The sequence below is a fragment of the Pelobates fuscus genome, chromosome 10 (genome assembly GCF_036172605.1).
Source record: "Pelobates fuscus isolate aPelFus1 chromosome 10, aPelFus1.pri, whole genome shotgun sequence".
NCBI lineage: Eukaryota > Metazoa > Chordata > Amphibia > Anura > Pelobatidae > Pelobates > Pelobates fuscus.
The window spans coordinates 83,301,669-83,322,884 of record NC_086326.1 but is presented as its reverse complement, the minus strand read 5'-3'; the positions used below and the strand labels follow the sequence as shown (position 1 = coordinate 83,322,884).

Sequence of the window (21,216 nt, the reverse complement as noted above, 5' to 3'; positions counted from 1 at the left end):
AAACATTGGATTGGCTCAAATCGACAAGGAGGCAGGATGGGGGTGGTGACAAATGCTGGCTAGGCCAGTCAGCACCTCCTCATAGAAATGCATTGAATCAATGCATCTCTATGAGCAAAATTCAGTGTCTGCGAAACATGTAGCTCATTTTGAATTGCTTTATGGCTCTTGACTGCTTTTAAAACTCTTACTTAGAAATGGCAATTACTTGTACAGTATATATTGGTCCTATAAAAAAAACAGGAGTACAATCTTTAATATGGTGTGCTGTCTTCCAATCTCAGCCAGTGACACTTAAGCTGTAACAAATAATAGAACCTGCCATCTCCATGTTCCCCTTGCTCCAGTTAACACAATTAGTTTAATGATGGGTTCCCCTACCCACCAGTAACTTAATGGAAACTACAAAATGCAATTGAAATGTGTCTGAAGAGTCACCAAAACAGCATAGTCAGAAAGTGATTACTAAGTTAAAAGTGTATATATATATATATATATATATATATATACAATTTTTAATTATGGTTTCTTTAAAAGCATATAGAGGATTTTTGTTTTGTAAGGAATAAGAGCTGTTATTTTATTCTTCCAATCATTACAATTAGAATAATCACTAAAATAACTGTGTGCTCTTTGTCTTGATATAAAAGCTTTCTTGTTGATGTTATAATTGGAATCATTAGTTGGAAAAAATATATTTAGTACTAGATATTACAGCTTTCTTTTTACACAAAATGTTTACACCAGTATCGTGATCCATCAAATTTGTTTCTTAATAAACTGTTTGCGTTTGGTCACATTTGTTTGCTCTTTAGGCTTTGCATAATATAATTAAAGTTTCTTGGAATTTAATGTTCAGTTTAATTGTTCAGTACTCAGTGAGTACACTTTTCCACTCATTGACATCCGCTTGTCTATATGTTTGTGCTTATTAAGCAACTCACAACCTACCAAGTTTACATCAGTAACTGTCAATAAAAAAAAAACTAATGTTTCTTCAAAAGGTATATTGACTAACCAATAATCCATGGTGAATTAAATATTGAGCTTCCAAAATATATTTTGGGATTTTTTTTTAATTTAGCTGTGTTCTCTGCTTGATTAAACAATTTTTTGTTTAAATATGTTTTTTTTATTGCAACATAATTCACAATTTACTTTCATATGCTTCAATTTTTTTCTTTAATGTGTCATTCATCATCAGCTGCCATATAACTCTCTAAAAACATCTATGCATACAAACATACACTGTTTTGTGAGTAAATCTTTAAATCATGCCTCCCAAGAGTCCGTATTTAGGTTAGTCAGTCTCTATTTTGCACCCAAATCCCCCTGTCCCTCTTCTCTATTCTAAAATCTCAGTCTTGTAAGACCTAAGTTGGGTGTGCCTGAAAATATTGCAGCAACAATACTCACAATAATGACCACTCACAATAATGACCACTAAAGCCACCCAGCCCACTTCATCTCAATGAAGTGGCCTAGGTGCAGTGATCCTTTAGGTTTAACGAAGGAGTGTAAACATTGCGGGTTTTTTATTAGCAGGGTTAAAGGGATTCTATAGGCATCAAAACTACTTTAGCTTATTGAAGCAGCTTTGTTGTATAGTATGTATTGTATAATATGCTCCTATAGTCTCACTGCTCAATCATCTGCCATCTAGGAGTAAAATCACTAAAAAACAAATGTAAAAAAGGTTTAATTTTTAATCAGACATTAACTTGCTTTAGAAGTTTTTATCTTCTGCTCTGTAAATTGATCTTTAATCACTCATAGGGGGCTCCTGCAGGGTCTGGAAGGCTTTTAACACAGCAGGAGATGAGAAATTAACTCATAAATGGCAGAAAAGTGAACAGTGAGACTGTGGGGGCATGATCTATACACCAAAACCACTAGATTAAGTTGTTTGGGTGCCTATAATGTCCCTTTATTTCCACATTTAGTGGCTGTTATACTGGCAGCCACTAGAGGTGCTTCTGCAGAAATCACCGTATGAAAGTATGAATTCCATGCTTTCCGACAGCAATGCTGGGGTGCACATGCACATCAGATACCAAATGCTCGTCTATGAGGAGTATTAGATCGGATCATTGCATGGGAGGACAATGTCTCCTCTGTGATGTCTTGGTAGGTGGAGAGGTGAGCAGTGCTTAGGGAGTGTAAGCATGGGGAAAAAAGTAAGTAGACCTTTTATTTTATAAGCTAGCCACGGACCCAGGCATGGAAGCGTTAGGAATAAAGGAGAATAGAAAGTGAAGTCATTTTATATAAAAAATCTTCTGCTGTAATATCAACAAATACTTTTAACTTATCAATGCCATTCAGTGTGACACCTGATTACAGGCTAGAATGAATCTGAACCTAACAAAACATTATTGGGGCAAGATTTTTAGTGATTAAAGTTCTAAACTATTCAAAAGCAATAAGGATGACGACACACAGAGGAATAGACGATTGCAGCACGTGAGGGTTAAGGTAAACAGAGCAACCGTATCCTGCAGCAGACAAGTTGACACATTACAAATGAATTTGCCCTTGCCCCACTGTCGCTCATAGAATTTTTATGACATTGAACCTGTTCCCATATAGATAACCTGCATTTGAACTCCATAACCTGAGGTTATTTGTCTCACTATCTTGTTTACTCTGCAAGTATTGCTGTTCTTCACTGCAAATGTGAAGGCTTAACGCTAAAAGCTTTTTCCCTACCCTTTTTAATAGAAAATAAAAAAAAGCTGATAAAGTGCAAAATGTTATGTAAGACATATGAAAAACTTGCTTCTTATTCTCCTGCATAATTGGTCGTTGAAATGTAAATGGGTTTGCTATCCCTATAATTTATATTGTGGAGGCACGGAAGAGGCTGCGGCAGCACCAAAAGAGACTGCGTTATTGTTTTTTTTAAACGAGGGAACCAAGGGAGCCCTAAAACTAAGTAGGGAATGCAGATATGTTTTCCTAATGCTACAGTATGCCTTTATGACGAGTAGATACGTACACTTCAGATTCAGTAATATAACCATAAAGTATAGACAACATTGCATAGTTACAAAGTAAATTTACCCTGTATGATGGATTACGGGGGGGGGGGGGGGGTAAAATATAACCTAGTAATCTCAGAACAGCATTGAAAAGGCATAGATACAGTGCCTTAAGCATGCAAGCAAACTACTAGTGGTTAACTTTAATAACCGTAATAATTCACTTTAAATAAAAAATCTCTCAAAAGCAATGGCTGCAGGTTACCTACAACATATGAAGTGTGCCTACAAAAGGCACCATACCAAAAGTAGACAAGAAATTCACCAACATTTGGGGAGATGACTCATTTGTGGCATTTCTTCCTCTTTGGTTAAGAGATCAAGAAAAGATCCTTTCCTCTTTGGTTAAGAGATCAAGAAAAATGCTGTGAGATGGTATTTTGAATAAGAATCTTGGAGAACAGTACAAGCACAGAAGAGTGATAGATCGATAGATAGATAGATAGATAGACAGACCATCCAGAACAGTAACACAGAAAGTACACACTAGTTACACGTATGTAGTAAGCAGCCTGGCAGAATGCCAGAATTAGGAAGAATGAAACTTGCATCAAAAAAATGATTTTCTATGCTTGTCATTTAGTATTTTTAGTTGTAACAATGTATGATTTGCTCTTTAATGTTTGTTTGTAAATTATTTACCATATATTTGGTAATTTTTTTCCATTTGTTTTCAACAGTTTTCAAAATGACCTACAGAGGGAGTCAGTCCTCGGGGACATGCGTGGAAACCACCAGTATAAAACCAGAAGAGACCGATCAAGATAAAGTCATTACAGATGTCATATTTGATAACACCTACGCTGAAAAACCTGGTCCCAAGCCACCTATGGAAATCGTTTGGAGAAATGTTATTCTGATGTCTTTGCTGCATGTAGGAGCTGTATACGGCATCTTCCTTGTACCAGCTGCATCGCTCCCCACATTGGCTTGGTGTAAGAAAAATATTCTACTCAATCCTGATAAATGAGTGTAAAATATGAAACATTTTGATATAGAATTCTTAATTAAAGTACTTTTCATATTGAAGGGACACTTTAAGCACCATAACCACTACAACGCACTGTAGTGGTTATCATGCTTAGAAGATTTTTTTTTTTTGCATTTTATTTATAAGAGGAAAACAGATTCTAAATCTATACACTTACCATAGTTTTGCAACACTGTTTTATTGTGATAGCTGTTGGGAAGCGTAATTTTAGATGTTTTATAGGTTTCTGATAAAAACATAACACTACAGGTTATGTACAGGACATGGTTAAATGCATCAGGTATTCTAGCAGTAGATATATTGGACAGTATCTCAACTTTGAGCGTTATAGCTTAAAGGGACACAAGTCATCAAAGCAACTTTAGCCTAAAGATGCAGTTTTGGTGTATATATCATGCCTCTGCAGTCTCAATGCTCAATTCTCTGCCATTTAGGAGTTAAATCTCTTTGTTTATACAGCCCTAGTCACACCTCCCTGCATGTGACTTACACAACCTTCCTAAACAGTTCCTGTAAATAGTCGTCTGATGTTTATACTTCCTTTATTGCAAATTCTGTTTAATTTTGAATTTCTTATATAATACTCTGTTAATAGCTTGTTGGACCTTGCAGGAGCTGCATAAACAGAAACAAAGTTAAATTAACACCTAAATGGCAGAAAATTGAGCAGTGAAACATCAGAGGCATGATCTATACACAAAAATCGCTTCATTAACCCAAAGTTGTTTTGGTGACTATCGTCCCTTTAATTTGATTTAATGGAAAGTGTATGTTTATCATGTCAAAGCCGAGGGGGTATTCCAATAATGAAATCTGTTCCCTACCATACATTTCATTATAGCCATCATAGGTGGCATGCAGGTTGAGCCTATCTGCATATGTATTGTAGGGGAGAGATTCAGCAGGGTACAGTCATCAAATGAAATGCAAAGTGAGTCAACAAAAAGAAAGGAAAGAAGAGAAAAGAAAAACAAAAAAACCATACGCGCAGGAAGGGGGAAGGTGAAGAAATGGGTAATCTTTTGGAAAGTCCTATACATTAGTCCTAGACCAAAGCCCGGATGAGTGGAACATTGGAGTGGTTTGAGACTCATGAGTCCGATAAGTTGGTGACGTATTTCACATTATTATTATTTTCTTTCCATGTGCAACAAATGCCAAACTTCGTCATTGAAAATCACCCTTTGCATTTCTTGTTTAAGTCCGGGTATATTGGAATTGCCAATTCTCAATATATATTTGAAAGTTATAGTATAGAACATTTTCATATTGGTGCTATCTGGTAGAATGTGGTCAGGCTTTTATATCTGGTAGAATAATCAGTCAGGGTTATTTACCAAAGTGAGAATTGCCGGGAATTCCTAGTGAATTTGAACATTAAGGCCATAGTAAAAAAAACTGAAATCATAGCTGATTGGAAGAATTTTTTCAGTTCTGCTTCTTTCGCCTTCAATTTGAAATTCACTTTGAATTCCTAGCGATTCCTACTATAGGTGAATAACCCCGTATATATCATCCTAGTTAGTGTTAGACTCACCTTCAATTCTTCTTTGTGCAGTGCCTATTAGGGCAGAGACAGATTGAGCACAGCAAATGCATGTCAAGGTCAAGCCGTGAGGTTTCTGCATCTAGAATCAATACTCCATATGCGATGTTAGTTTTTAATGCTGCCTCACAACAAGAAATCAACACGAAATTGCATACTGTGTCATATTTTTCATTCACAGATAATTATCTTTTTCTCCGAATCATCACATTTTACACTTCATAAAGCAAGCGCACACATACCATGTTGTTCTGGAGAATTAATGTTTTTTTGAAAAGAGAGAGATACGAACACAGAGATCAAGCAAGAGTTACTAAGGCAATGCCACATGTTACTGCCCAGACTCATTTTGAAGCTCAAAAAAGTCACAGATCTAAAAGAAGCTAATGCACTACATTATCCTGGGATTTTGCAGTATTTTCCTGCCAACTCGGTCATTCAGTCGTTACTAAACTAATGAGAAAGCAGTTCTATGTGTCAGGGATATAAATGCAGGAAATGGACTATGCAAAATAATGTTTTCTGCTGACGCACATTTTTTTTTTGTTAATTTGAAAAGTTTTTATGTGTAATTAAAAAAGGGTAGCAGCATCTAACATTTCATTTTGTAAAAATAAATAAAAAAATTCTAGGGCTGCTAATCGAATTGCTTTACGAATTTTAGTGTTTGTTTGCTAGCTGTAAACTCTCACAATTAACGACAAAGAAATACCCGCTAACATTACTGTTTATGGCACATGTAGAGTATAAAGGGAGCTGATAACCACTACCTACTAACCGGTTTTCATGCCTGTCTCTAAACATTAATATCTGTTTCTATCCCTCAATATTTTAAAACCTGCCTCTGTCTGATGGAAAGACACAAAAATCAGGTTAACAACCAGGGGAGGGCTGCAAAAGGGGAAATGCCTGCCAATCACTAGGATAGCACCATACTAAACTTAATTCTGTAACTGAATTCTATAGTGTTCTACTAACAATTTAGGTAACCTGCAACCCCCCCTCCACTGTGTGCAGTAACAAAATAATTGTAACTTACCTTTACTTCCTTGGCGCACCGGTTTCCGCCCTGCTATTCCGCCTTGCTGGCAGAAATCATCCATTTTGATGATCTCAATCCAATGCTTCTCCATAGAAAGCTCTGCTGCAGTTTTCATGTCCCTCTGGTTCACTGAACTTTAACCATAGAGATGATCCCACAAAACACTCCTCCCAATAGCCCCTCTTCAGGCAATTGTGGAAAGAGTACCTGATGTTCTTCACACGGTGATATTGCCAAAACTACATACTGCATATTGGATATACTTCCATAACTGGGAACACAGTGGGCCAGAGGTTATCTTTCTCAGGAATAAATTCCATTTGCAGATATACATCAACCAGGGACTCCTTCTCCTTCCTAGTGTACCTTTCCTCTCTTTTTCTGCCTGTCAAGCAGAAAGGATCAGCCATCTCTTGCTCTCTATCCTGTGATATGGGACCAAGGCCCTACTTGGTCTGAACCTGCAATCTATGACTACTCTCCTCCTCCCCCATTCTCCACGCTCTGGGGTGTCCATCTCCTCCACATTACCCCTTTCTCTTTCCATCCTAATGCCTCTGTCCTGACTCCTGCCTGCAATCCCCCCTCTTCCAATCTTTCCTACTTAACTTTTCACAATTTTTACTACATTATGCACAGTGTCACCAAAAGGCTACTGCTAAAATGCAGACATATCAGTAGGAAGAGCTGTTAATACAGGTAGGAGGAAAACCTTGACGGGAGAGGTGGAAATCAATCTGATAATTTGTAGCTGCTAAAATCGCCTGGATTTTGTTAGCAACTACAAATTATAGGAGAGATTTACTGGCAACATTGGAAGCAAGCACACAGCTGGTCAAAATATGGGAACAAGCCCCCCTAAAGTTAGGGAGCACACAAAGTTTAAAAATTAAATAAAGCATGTAATATATCTTCCTGGTAGTGCTTAGTTTCATATTAGAAACTCAACTTTTAAAATGCAATCTATGTATAATACAAAAGTAATGATAACAAAAAAGCAAGGAATAAAGCAAGTTTTCTAAGACTAAAAATTGCCATACCAAGGACAATATTTGAATGCTATATATTCCACACATTTATTGATTGAAGAAAAAAACATTGAAGACTTGTTTTGACTGTACAAATGGTGTGTCTTTTATTTCTACAGCAATTCTGTGTTTCATGTTGAGCGCTCTGGGAGTGACTGCAGGAGCCCATCGTCTATGGAGCCATCGTTCATACAAAGCCAAATTACCTCTACGGATATTTTTGGCAATTTCAAACACAATGGCTTTCCAGGTAAAACCTTATGGTTCTCTAATTCTGATCTATGTCCGAACTGACATTTTTACCTTAGAACTACAAATATTAATGAGCAGATCAACCTTTCCGTATTTCAAATGGACAAACAAGGACGCTTTAATATTAGGGGTGTGAGTGGGGGTGTGGCCAGGGTCGGGCTCTTCTGAGAAATTTTTGGTAGTAACAACTTAAGCAACTAAAATGTAATTTAGAACATGAACAATGTGTCATATTTACACAGATCGATTTCTAAACACGTTTATTGTAGTTTAAAGACATTACTGTGAGTATTATTGCTGTGGAGCTCTGTTATATATTTAGACCAATCATCAATACAGAGCTCCTAGAAATAAGTAACATTACGATAAATAAAAAGGGACAGAGGGATTTGGGCCCAAAATAGGGACATTTGTGATGTATGGGGTCAGGCATTAGCGGTTTAACTTTCCTTACAGAGGTTAGAAATGTAACAACCATTAGCCTGCACATAAAAATGACTTGCACTGTCCGTCACGCCCTTTTAATCTTACTGTCTCAGATTTCTAGTGTCTGCTCAATGGATAGAGCACATGGCTGATTAGCAGATTTCCAAGCACTTTGTGGACCGTTTCAGTTCTGCTCAGAGCAGAGTTTTTCTGGGACTTGTAGTTCAGTTATCAGTTTTCCACTTATGAAAGCTGTCAGGTTAACTATAGCTTCAAGAAATGTGTCTTGTGCTTCCCTATGTACAACTGTGTTATTGCAGTAATGCCTTTAGAAAGCAGAGACATTGAGACTAGCAGGGTTATTCACTGAGAATTCAAAGTGAATTTCAAATTTAAGGTCTAAGTAGCCAAACTGGAAAAGTTACCTTTTTAGTGAATAACACTGTATAGCTCTGAAATGTTAAAAAAAATGAATTTAAAAAAAATAGTTCGTTAGGGAAGTGGGACAGATTCAATTGAATTATAATGCAGAATGTTGCAGCACCTTTATTTTTTAAACTATACAAACTCAGGCAGATACACATAATTATATAGGCCAAAGTCTAGACAATGCACAGAAATGATAATGGTGCCTGGTGTGTCTTTTTTAATGTGCATACAAAGCATCCTTATCATCTTGATCATAAATACAAATGTCATATTTGTAGCCAATTTGCTTTCACTTATAACTTATACAAACAACTTGGATAAACAAACCACAACCAATCACATGTTCTAAACTATCATTTACTCATTGTTCAGTAATGCTTGCATGAAAGCTAATAATCCATAACCATTAACTCCCCCTTGTGCCATCAGTCCATATTGAAAAAGGTAGACATACTGGTTTTCATTGCCATATTAACCATAAAGTGATCAAAGGCAGTCACCTAGGCCCCAGGTGTTAAAGCTTGAATCAATTCACTACAGGGGTAGGCAACCTTCAGCATTCCAGATCTTATGGACTCTATCTTCCATAATGTTCTCACAGCCATAATTCTGCCAATGCATCAGGGAAGATGTAGTCCACTAAATCTGGAGTGCCAAAAGTTGCTTACTCCTGTGCTATCGCTATACTAAGAGCAAAGAGTAGTCTGCCCAGGACCCTGTGAAATCTTAAACCCTTTTTGTTGGTTTTAATGTGTATCTATTGTGCATATGCGTTTGTGTATGTGGATGCCATTCAGCAGACAGCTTTGTATCTTAATTTAGTTAGCTGCCCTACAAAGATCAGAATCATTATTGAAAAAGATGGCGGATTTCATTTTTCTTTCCCTTTTTTCTCTCAAATATCCACTAGCTACTTTAGGAAATATTTGTTTGAGCAGTTAGCATGTCATTAAAAAAACATACAGCATAACAGCTATTATATCAGCAGTGTATGTAATCCAATCCACATCACCAGATCTCTAGTGTGTAGTAACATTGCTTCCATAATCTGTAGATAACTTCTGCTTAAGATATGGTTGCACTCAGGCTGATAACTCTGTTTGTGTTGTTTAGAATGACATTTATGAATGGGCACGAGATCATCGTGGCCACCACAAGTACTCTGAAACAGATGCAGATCCACATAACGCTGCTCGGGGTTTTTTCTTTTCCCACATTGGATGGCTCCTTCAAAGAAAACACCCAGATGTGATAGAAAAAGGAAAAAGGCTTGATTTAAGTGATCTTAGAGCTGATGGTGTGGTCATGTTCCAGAGAAGGTGAGTCTTCAAGACACAGTTTAGTGAAGATTAAACACTGTATGTAAATAATTTAAAGGGACACTAGTCACCTGAACAACTTTAGCTTAATGAAGCAGTTTTGGTGTATAGAACATGCCCCTGCAGCCTCACTGCTCAATCCTCTGCCATTTAGGAGTTAAATCCCTTTGTTTATGAACCCTAGTCACACCTCCCTGCATGTGACTTGCACAGCCTTCCATAAACACTTCCTGTAAAGAGAGCCATATTTAGGCTTTCTTTATTGCAAGTTCTGTTTAATTAAGATTTTCTTATCCCCTGCTATGTTAATAGATTGCTAGACCCTGCAAGAGCCTCCTGTATGTGATTAAAGTTCAATTTAGAGATTGAGATACAATTATTTAAGGTAAATTACATCTGTTTGAAAGTGAAACCAGGTTGTTTTTTTTCAAGCAGGCTCTGTCAATCATAACCAGGGGAGGTGTGGCTAGGGCTGCATAAACAGAAACAAAGTGATTTAACTCCTAAATGACAGTGAATTGAGCAGTGAAATTGCAGGGGAATGATCTATACACTAAAACTGCTTTATTTAGATAAAGTAATTTAGGTGACTATAGTGTTCCTTTAAATAAAAATGTGGGTAAATTCGTATATTGCTCAACTTAACTGTTGTTAGACAGAAGATGTGTTAATTTGTTCTCAAGGTTATGCTGGACCATGTGTTAAATATATCTGTAATACCATTATGCCACACATTTGTCATATTATTATTAAGGTTAATTTTGGGAAGGAATTAGTATGTTTTAAATACCATTTTAACCCCTTAAGGACCAAACTTCTGGAATAAAAGGGAATCATGACGTGTCAGACACGTCATGTGTCCTTAAGGGGTTAAATACCTTTTTTTTTCTACATTGATGAAGATACACATATACTCGTGACAATATGCTGTTTCTCCTTCTTATGGAAAAGGCAGGCTGTCATTGCTTTGCGCTATATAATGTATCCAGTATTTCTCTCACTCAGATTACTACAGAAAGTTCATGCTTTTCTTATTGGCTGTGTGGATACTATTACATCTTTCCAGCCAATAAGAAACTGAACACACGTATGTCCGCTCGAGCTTCTTTGTCCTGAAACTTGAAATTAGAGGTGTATAATGAATAAACAGCAGTATTACACTGATCAGCCACGACATTAAAACCACAGACAGGGGAAGTGAATAACATTGATTGAATCATAACAATTTAACCTGTCATGGGGTGGGATATGTTAGGCAGCAAGTGAACAAGGCTTAAATTTAATGTGTTGGAAGCAGCAAAAATGAGCAAACTAAAGCACTGAATAACTTGGGCCAAATAGTGATGGCTAGATGATTGGGTCAGAACATCTGCAAAATGGCAAGTTTTGGGTGTTCTTGGTTATCAGCAGTTAATACCTACCAAAAGTGGTGCAAGTAAAGACAATTGGTGAACCGACATCAGGCTCATGGGCTCCCAAGGCCCATTGATGTACATGAGGGGTAAAGGCTAGCCTGTCTGGTCTGATCACACAGAAGAGTTACTGTAGCTCAAATTGCTGAAAAAAAAACATAATGTTGGCCAAGATAGATATGTGTCAGAACACACAGTGTATCACAGTATGCTGCCCATGGGGCTGCAGAACGGTCAGAGTTTCTGTGAAGACCCTTGTCCACAGCCAAAAGCGCCTTTAATGGAGACGTGAGTGTCGGAACAGGACCATGCAATGGAAGAAGGACAAAGCAATGGAAGAAGTTTGCCTGCTTTGAGGAGTCATGTTTTCTATTAGATCAGGTGGATGGCCAGGTTCGTGTGCGTTCTTTGCCTAGTTAAGAAATGGCAGCAGAATGCACTATTTTAAGAAGGCAGCCTGGCAGAGGCAGTGTTATGCTCTAGGGAAGGTTCTGCTGGGAAATAGCCATTCATGTGGATGCTACTTTAGCCAATACTACATACCTACGGATTGTTGCAGAGTGCATGCACCCCTTCATGGCAGTAGTGTTCCCTGATGGCATGAGCACTGTTTTGGCAGTACGATGTGGACCTTCAAGATATTAGGCAGTTGGTTTTATTGTTGTGGCTTATCAGTGGATGTCTGTCTTAAAAGGGATACTCCAAAGAACTCCAGCTTGTTGCAATGCTTTGTAAATGAAGAGTGGGACCTCATTTTTTTTCTTCCATTTTGCAAAAAACTGTAGGTTTCAATAGACATTATCACTTTTATAAATTAATCTTGTTACACATGCGTTATGCTTAAGTTCACTGACAATTAGAGTGGATCACTTTGAGAAAGGCATCAGGCTGTGGTTTCCACTCTTTAAGTCAGTGAACTTAAATTGACACTCCAGGCACCAAAACAACTTAATCTAAATTAAATTGTTATGCTGCCTGGAGGCACTCTTACCTCAAGGGGTTAAATCTTTCTCGAACGGTTTAACCCCTAAGTTGCCTCCAGCGCCGGTCTCAGCTTTTCTCCTGGTGGCATCTGGCTTCAGAATTTTCACTTTCACAGGAAGCATAGAGTGCCGCCGGGCAGGATACTGCTGATTGGCATAGAGCACTCTCAGTCAATAAGTGATTACCCATTCACTAAACTGGGCTGTCATAATACACAGTGGTGATACTAAATTCATAATATACACTCTGTTAGTGTTGATTTTTCTAAATTTTGTACCAATAAATATTTGTTTGCATAACTATGGTGTGCTATGGCTTACTTTACACTATGTATTTGTTATCCTAATTAAGTAGTAGGATTACACAATTTATCACCCAGTATAAATTATCTGTGTTTAGCAGTAATCCCCCAACGTTGAGTGCTTCCTACATTAACCATTTCTGCTTTGTTTATTTTTGTACCAGACATTACAAGAAGTCCATCTTGGTGATGTGTTTCATTGTGCCCACTGTGATTCCTTGGTACTTTTGGGGTGAATCATTTTCGGTGGCCTTCTATGTCCCATGCCTGCTGCGCTATGCATTAGTCCTTAATGCGTCATGGCTTGTGAACAGTGCCGCTCACATGTTTGGAAACCGACCATATGATAAGAGCATCAATCCCAGGGAAAACACTCTAGTTGCAATTGGAGCCATAGGTACGTTTTTAGCATCAATAATGTTTGTATTTGAATGCAATGTGTTAACAATCCAGGTAAGAGATGTGGAGGCAGATTAAAGCAAGAGATTACATTCTTAGATTTTTGTTTTTCAAAATAGAAATAATAAAAAGTTTATAGCTCGTTATTGCTGTGTTCAAACGCATCATTGTAGCCAGCCACCTGTTGCTATAATAACAGATTTAAGTCTTTGCGGTGAGAATCTACCAGTTTTGCACTTAGAGTGGGAGTAAAATTTACTTATTTGAATTTGCTCTATGTGTTACAGTTTGGTTGGGTTGCAATAACGGACCACAATTTGCAAATAGTCCTACAGCTTCTCGGTAGGATTGAAATTTGATCTTTGACTGGACCACTGAGTGACATTCAAGTTTCTGCTCTTGAGCCAGTCGAATGTTGCTTGTGCCTTGTGCTGTGGATCGTTGCCATGTAGAAAGTTGAAAGGTTCTTCCAATTTCACCTGTTCTTGTAGACTGAAGACGATTTCCCCGCAGTATTGCCAACATGATGCTGCAACCACCATCATACTTCAGTGTAGGGATAGTGTTTTTTTAAGAATGGGTATTGTTTAATTTCTACACTTTTAGCAATTTGAATTGTGGGCAAAAATCTCTATAGTGGTCTCATCAGACCACAAAACCTTTTTCCAAAGCTTACATAAGTCATTCTCGTGCTTTTCGGGAAACTCCAACATGCATTCATATGGTTGGCTTTGAGTAACGGCTTATTTCTTGCCACCCTCCCATACAGGCCACGTTGATGCAGAGCTCTTGAAACTGTTGACTTCTTAAGTCTTCTCTTTGCTTGGTAGTTATTTGAGGTTCACCAATAGACAGTGTCTGGGTGGTGTGACGTGACCACCCCTTCTGTAATATTGATCCATCAGTCATAACTGGGATTTCCAAACACTTTGGTACTATTTCATACACTTTTTCTAACTAGTGTAGTTTGAATACTCTGTTTTTGCTTTAGAATGCTTTTTCTTCTTCATGTCTCAGCTTTCCTTCAGGTCTGTAGCCTGACCAATAATTAATTATTTTACAAAATGTGAATTTTATCCAGAGAAAAATAATTGTTAATTTAAAGCCTTACTGGTAGAGACCAATAGTTAGGTAATTCTATTGCGTTTTTTTTTTTTGTTTTTTTTTTAAACATGGAGCTTCCAAAGCAGAGGGGATTGTAGTTTTTTATTTTTCTTTAAAAATATTTTTTTCAACATATCAAATTGTATCACCTTAAAATCATTTATTTTTTTATTTAAAATTGTTTCAAATAAGTATCACACGAAAAAAAAGGTCACTTTAGACTGTTTTTCAGTATAATGTGCAAACAAAGTGTAGTGATTTTTTCTACAGTTTCATATTTCCTCTTATTACCAAATACCTAAATCACAAATTTCTTCTCCTTTTTGTAACTGACTGCTCGTTATGATTTTTTTTTACTTTTTTAATAATTGGAGCAGGACTCAAGAGAATAGATAAGTGTACAGAAGTGCCCTATTAGTGGTTGAAATTAGTAACCAAAGGAATCTTAGGAACTGCTGATCCAGAACATTATATATCAAACTATTTTTATGACTATAAAAACTGTTGAACCCTTGAGCTGCCAAGTTGTTCGAAACAAAATAGTGGAACCTTTGTGAAACCAGAAATTACCGTATATACTCGAGTATAAGCCGACCCGAATATAAGCCGAGGCCCCTAATTTTACCCCAAAAAACTGGGAAAACTTATTGACTCGAGTATAAGACTAGGGTGGGAAATGCAGCAGCTACTGGTAAATTTCTAAATAAAATTAGATCCTAAAAAAAATATATTAATTGAATATTTATTTACAGTGTGTGTATAATGAATGCAGTGTGTGTATAATGAATGCAGTGTGTGTGTATGAATGCAGTGTGTGTGTATGAGTGCAGCGTGTGTGTATGAGTGCAGCGTGTGTGTATGAGTGCAGCGTGTGTATGAGTGCAGCGTGTGTATGAGTGCAGTGTGTGTATGTGTGCAGTGTGTGTGTGTGTGTGCAGTGTGTGTGTGTATGAGTGTATGAGTGTGTATGTGTGCAGTGTGTGTGTATGAGTGCAGTGTGTGTGTGTATGAATGCAGTGTGTGTATGAATGCAGTGTGTGTATGAGTGCAGTGTGTGTGTATGTGTGCAGTGTGTGTGTGTGTGTATGTGTGCAGTGTGTGTGTGTGTATGTGTATGAGTGCAGTGTGTGTGTGCGTGTGTGTGTTGCAGTGGTGGGGGGGGTGGGCAATTTTATTTATTATTATTTTTTATTATTTTAATATATTTTTTTCATTATTATTTATTATAATTTTTTATTTAATTATTATTTTTATTTTCGTCCCCCCTCCCTGCTTGATACATGGCAGGGAGGGGGGCTCCTTCCCTGGTGGTCCAGTATTGGCAGTTCAGTGGGGGGGGGGGAAGAGGGGGCTGGCAGAGATCTTACTTACCTCTCCTGCAGCTCCTGTCAGCTCTCTCCTCCTCCGCGCGGTCTGTGCAGCTCCCTCTGTCAGCTCACACTGTAAGTCTCGCGAGAGCCGCGGCTCTCGCGAGATTTACACTGGGAGCTGACCGAGGTGCTGAACGGACGGCGCGGAGGAGGAGAGAGCTGACAGGAGCTGCAGGAGGGGTAAGTAAGATCTCTGCCAGCCTCCTCTCCCTCAGTCTGTATTATGGCAATGCAAATTGCCATAATACAGACTATTGACTCGAGTATAAGCGATAATACAAAAAAAATGTGCTGAAAAACTCGGCTTATACTCGAGTATATACGATAATACAAAAATCCTCAATAAAACCTCAGTCAAACAGAATAAGTAAAACAATAACAGATACATAAAAATGGTCAAACATCTTGCCTATTGGTCCAGAAATTTAACTGGATTTTTTAACTACTATTGCTTAGAGCCCTACCTAACACCTACCTTCTCTGACTTCAAGAATACAGACAAAGCATTGTGTCTCGTATTGGCTCTTTTTGTAAATTGTTTCTTTTCTAGGTAATCATAATCAAACGTAAGCTCATTGATACACAGCATTGGGAGGAAATATATTAAAATAATTACCTGGTATACTGGTAAATACCCAATGCTAGACCACATAAATTCTACAAGTTAATGTTACTGGTTCTCCTGTACTATTTAGTAACCGGTGAACCTTTTAGGTTTAGGTATCCTAGGTTTAGGATTGGATTGGATTGGATTTCTCTGAGAGATGATGGTCCCTAAACTACAGCATAGCATTTGTTGAAACTATCATATTCTTTTATCAAATACCTTTTACTGAGGTTCTGTGAAGCCTTCCACTAGTTTTCAAAGCTGTTTTTTTTTTTACTTCGACTGATTTATGTTGTGGTTCACAAGTAGAACATGCACAATTTAAGAGTGGATTAACTTATTACAGTAATGTAATACTGAAGTTATTCTTAATGAACCAACACTTTTTTTTATTCTTTTAGGTGAAGGTTTCCATAACTACCATCATACTTTCCCATATGACTACTCATCCAGCGAATTTGGAGTACGGTTAAACCTGACCACATGCTTTATAGACCTCATGTGCCTCTTGGGTTTGGCTACTAACTGCAAGAAGGTATCTAAAGAAGCCATCTTGGCTCGGAAAGTGCGCAGCGGTGATGGAAGCCATAGGAGTGGCTGAAATTTAAAAATGGAAGAAGAAAAAAAAGGAAGAAAAAGAGGAAATGTGCTAATAATTAACAAATTAAAAAAAACAACAACAACATAAAAACAAGTGGGAGGCTAAATATGATTACTTTAATATAATCCAACTCAGTGTTATTTTAATAGTGTGGTTAAAGTAATTATAACCCCACCCTTGGGTGTATCTTATAGTTTATTGCCTCTTTACCCTCCATTTGCCTTCCCATGTATGTCTTCTTCTGAAATGTTTTAACTTTTACTTGCCTTCTTTGTTTAGTTTGTATCCTTTGAATATTTTTAGTGTTCTTGTTTCTCTGTTGCCTTTTTTGTTCAGCCATTCATCTGTCAATTGCAGTTGATGCATATATTTCTGGTCTAAACTTGACCTAAACCTACTGTAAATCTCGTGTTAAAGGGACAGTAAGGCTTCGTCAGATGTGGCTCTTGTGTTAATGAATATAATGAGATAAGTTGAAATACGTATGTACGAATGATGGAATATGCTTGAATTGCCTTTTACTGCCTTGGTAAGCCCTAATTTTCAGAAACCAAATTTAAAAAGTGTGTTATATCCACAGCTGAGTTGTGATAGGCAAATGAGGCCTTTGAATATATTGAGAATACTTCAGAATACATTGAGGAAAAATGTAAAAACGTACCATGGGCAAAAAAAAAGAGAGCAGGCACATTCCATCATTTTTTACAACGCAGTTTGAATAATACCGTTTCCTCTCTTTTATATACGATCGAGTTCTTTTTAAGTGTTACTGTCCCTTTAATCACTTACCAAAACAGCATCTCTTTCTCTTGAGTTATTTCACTGACTGCTCTCAGGCGCTCTGCAAAAAAAGGAAAAAAAATTACCAATAAGCGAAACTTTTCAAGTGCCATTTTTAAACAGTTTTTACATAAGGAAAAAAAAAAGCTAAAGAGTTTTTGTATCCCATTTGATTTGATTTGCTCTTTCTTGTGCAAATAGAAAAGGCAGTAGGCAGTTTCTTTGACAGCTTTCATATGTTAGCTGTTTGTGCAACCAATGTTGGACTGAGGTTAGATGTAAATAAGTGAAGGAAGACATTTAAGAAAGAGTAAGCTGTTTTTGAAATACTGTGGCTGAATTCTTTTGGAGTTTTTGAGAATGCTTGTTCTTCTTTCTTTTTATTTTTTTTCCAACCAACATTTTTATTCCAAATTAAAACATTTGGATTCATTCTTTTTACCCTGTCTGTATCATAAGGGAATTCAGCAGTAGAGAGACTGTGTTTAATCTCTGAAATCGGTAGGATTATGTTGTGACTTCTTGGCAAAATTCTACCCATAAAGTCTTAATCCCATGTGTATGACCCCCTACAATGATACTGTGTCATTTCATAGAGCAGAAAGAGAGGGCTGCTAGCATAATGTAACAACATTGGCATATCCTATTTATTTCTTAGAACAGTGTTGTATAGATAGTTTTGTTTTGGAGTTGGCAATTTGCATAATTTTATTTTCAGGAAAAAATAATTTCAGAGGCCTTTCCAAGACCGATAAAGAGTGAAGTGTTTGTTAAATGCATTTTTAGCTTTTTTACCTTTGTTTAGGATGTTCGTAGGATTTAGATTTCTTTGAACAGTTGTTTGCGTAGATGAAGACGAGAGAATGGTTTGTTTGCAGTCTTAACTGGTATTAGTACTATTTAAATTTGCCATGGTTACCAATCAAATTTAGCACTTTCGACACCAGAGGTTTGAGTTATGATGCAAACGGCAGCTCAGTCCTTCTGCACCCAAAGAATGAATATCCACATGATAAATGAAGAGGTATTCTATTCTCCTTTACCAAAACTTATAAAACAGGTATATAGCACTTAATTACCCTGAAGCCTGTTTTTATTTATATTTTGCCGCCCCCTCCCCCTTATAAATCTCTCAACATCATCAATTGTTTTCTTATTGAATAGCGGTTTTGGTACATCGTTTTTCAAGTGCCTGCATTTCCTTTCTAGTTCATATAAGCAGACTGAAAATATTGCAGTGTTTTGCCCAGTAAAATTTCAAGTACACCCATTTGTAAAGTCCAAGCAGGTTATATTACAAAGAGCATCTAAACTATTATCTACATGCATGTTAATTATGTGTCATGAGATATGTCACAGCACAGTGCATCCTGGCTAAAATTGGTGTATGGTAAACTGAGATTTAAAGGATCACTTTAGGGTCAGTCCCCCCCCCCCCCCCCCCCCCCACACTTATAAAAGTTTAAAACTCACCTTATTTCCAGCACCGCTCTGGTCCCGCTTTGTGACATCATCAAAATAGACGATTTTTAGCCAATCTAATGCTTTCCCACAGGGAAAGCATTGGATTGGCTAAAATTGGCGCGGGGCCAAACGCCATTTTGGCCAGTCAGGACCTCCTCCTAGAGATGCATTGAATCAGTGTATCTCTACAAGGAATATTCAGCGTCTCCATGCAGAGCGTGGGGACGCTGAATGGCAGGGCTGCTTACTGTGCAGCCCTGAGCCAGGAAGCCCCTCCAGTGGCCATCTAAGGAGTGGCCACTTGGAGGTGTCCCTAGGGGCAATGTCAACACTGCCTTTTCTCAGGCAGTGTTTACATGAAAATGCCTGAAGGGAGCTATTATACTCACCAGAACAACTACATTAAGCTGTAGTTGTTCTGGTGACTATAGTGTCCCTTTAACAATAGATATTTGAAAATACAGTTCCTCTTAGACTATGCCTGGTATATTTAGTTTTAAAAACAATTAAGCTATAGATAGAAGAGAGGGTTTCTGCTCAATAGTGTTATGTTGTTCCCCATTTTTGGAGATAACTCAGTTCTATTCAGTAAGCAACCAAAACCAATATCTAGTGATGAGTTGAACTTTTCGCAATAATGAGAAAAGGAACATAGAATACAGACTATAATACAGTATAAGAATTATACAGTAAATAGTCATTACAGATTTCAGATTAGTTCATCAACCAAAATATTTTAAATCTAGGATTTAAATATTTGTTATGATTTATGCCTGTTTTTGAAGAAATAGTTCAGTCTTAACCCCTCAAGGACACATGATGGTAATTTTCCGTCATGCTTGTTTTTCACATAAGGACACATTATGGAAAATGTCCATCATGCAGTGTTTAACCGCCAAGGACTGCTTTCCTGCTGGTAACTGGGAACCACAAGTATTATTTGATTCCTGGGTCTCCCCTCGTTTTTAGTGGCCTAGACTTTCTGATGAGCTGCATGCAGTGCTGAATATCCGTGATTTTTATTATATTGGTGCATAACAAGTTTACAAAATAAATAGCTAAATTACAACGTATGTCTACATAAATGCAAAAATAAAACAATATGATAAAATTTGAAAGAAACTGTTGCTAAAGTGACTGAATAATAATGCTCAAAATATACCATTGACCGTAAAATAGCTGCATAAAAAGTGTCAAATTATGTAAGCATATAGCCTGTTATATAAAGTCTGTCTGCTTTATATAAACATACTTTTGTGCGACAATTTAGTTTTCTCTGTTTGCTATTAAGCTTCTAAGACAAACATACCAAATTCTAAAAATCGAAACATTGAAATGTTATATTTTGACTAGTAACTACCAAAAATAAACCAAAATCCTATACATATTATATACTTTTTTAAATTCAGGACAACTAAATAATTTAATTTTGAATTACTTTTCTTAAGCTGCACTAATTGTGCATATGTTATTATTGTCAAAATTGTTTATTTTTTCATTATTTTTACATTTTTTGAGGGTATTTTCTTTTAATAGTAAATGAGATTTTATATATGCATATGTCACATCAAATTAAAGCCCCTTTTGTCCTTTAAAAAAAAACACAAAAAAACAGTATACAATATGGGTAGGTGCAATAAATAAGAAAGATGAAAATTGCGATTAAACACAGACAGAAAAAAAAATTGCTTGTGTCCTTAGTGCAAGACAAGCTTTTAAAGCTGTGTCCTTGAGGGGTTAATGGCTACTGAACTATTGTTACCCATTGTGAAAGCAAGCCCTTTATCCTTAGATAGCAAGACAGTTGACCACCTGCTTCAAATTTCCAATTTGTGCGCATGTATATGACAGTCAAATGGTAAATTATATAACTGTCTTTACTTCGTTATAGTTAAGTCTAGAAGTTATAACATTGAACCTTTGTGCAATAAGTTCTTCGGATATGCTTAGTTTCATGCTACGGTGCTCGTTTTCATTTTTTCTGTAGATTGATTGACAATTAAGCTTGGAAATCAAAAGGAAACAAACAGCATTGTATGTTTCCAATTGTAGAATGCATTCCTTATCCCATTGTTTTAAGAAACACTTCTCGCTTTATGTTCCTCATACCAGAATGTAAA

At 37.0% G+C, this 21,216-nt stretch overlaps 1 protein-coding gene across 1 annotated transcript in view; it reads left to right on the top strand.

Moving 5' to 3' along the window:
• SCD (stearoyl-CoA desaturase) overlaps positions 1-20,583 on the top strand; it is a 50,004-nt gene extending 29,421 nt beyond the window's left edge. Inside the window, exons 2-6 of the mRNA XM_063434910.1 lie at positions 3,722-3,976; positions 7,768-7,898; positions 9,869-10,074; positions 12,936-13,168; positions 16,653-20,583. Coding sequence (XP_063290980.1) covers positions 3,730-3,976; positions 7,768-7,898; positions 9,869-10,074; positions 12,936-13,168; positions 16,653-16,852 — 1,017 coding nt within the window. The 5' untranslated portion in view covers positions 3,722-3,729 and the 3' untranslated portion in view covers positions 16,853-20,583. The remainder of the gene's footprint in view (positions 1-3,721; positions 3,977-7,767; positions 7,899-9,868; positions 10,075-12,935; positions 13,169-16,652) is intronic.
• The last annotated feature ends 633 nt before the right edge of the window (positions 20,584-21,216 follow it).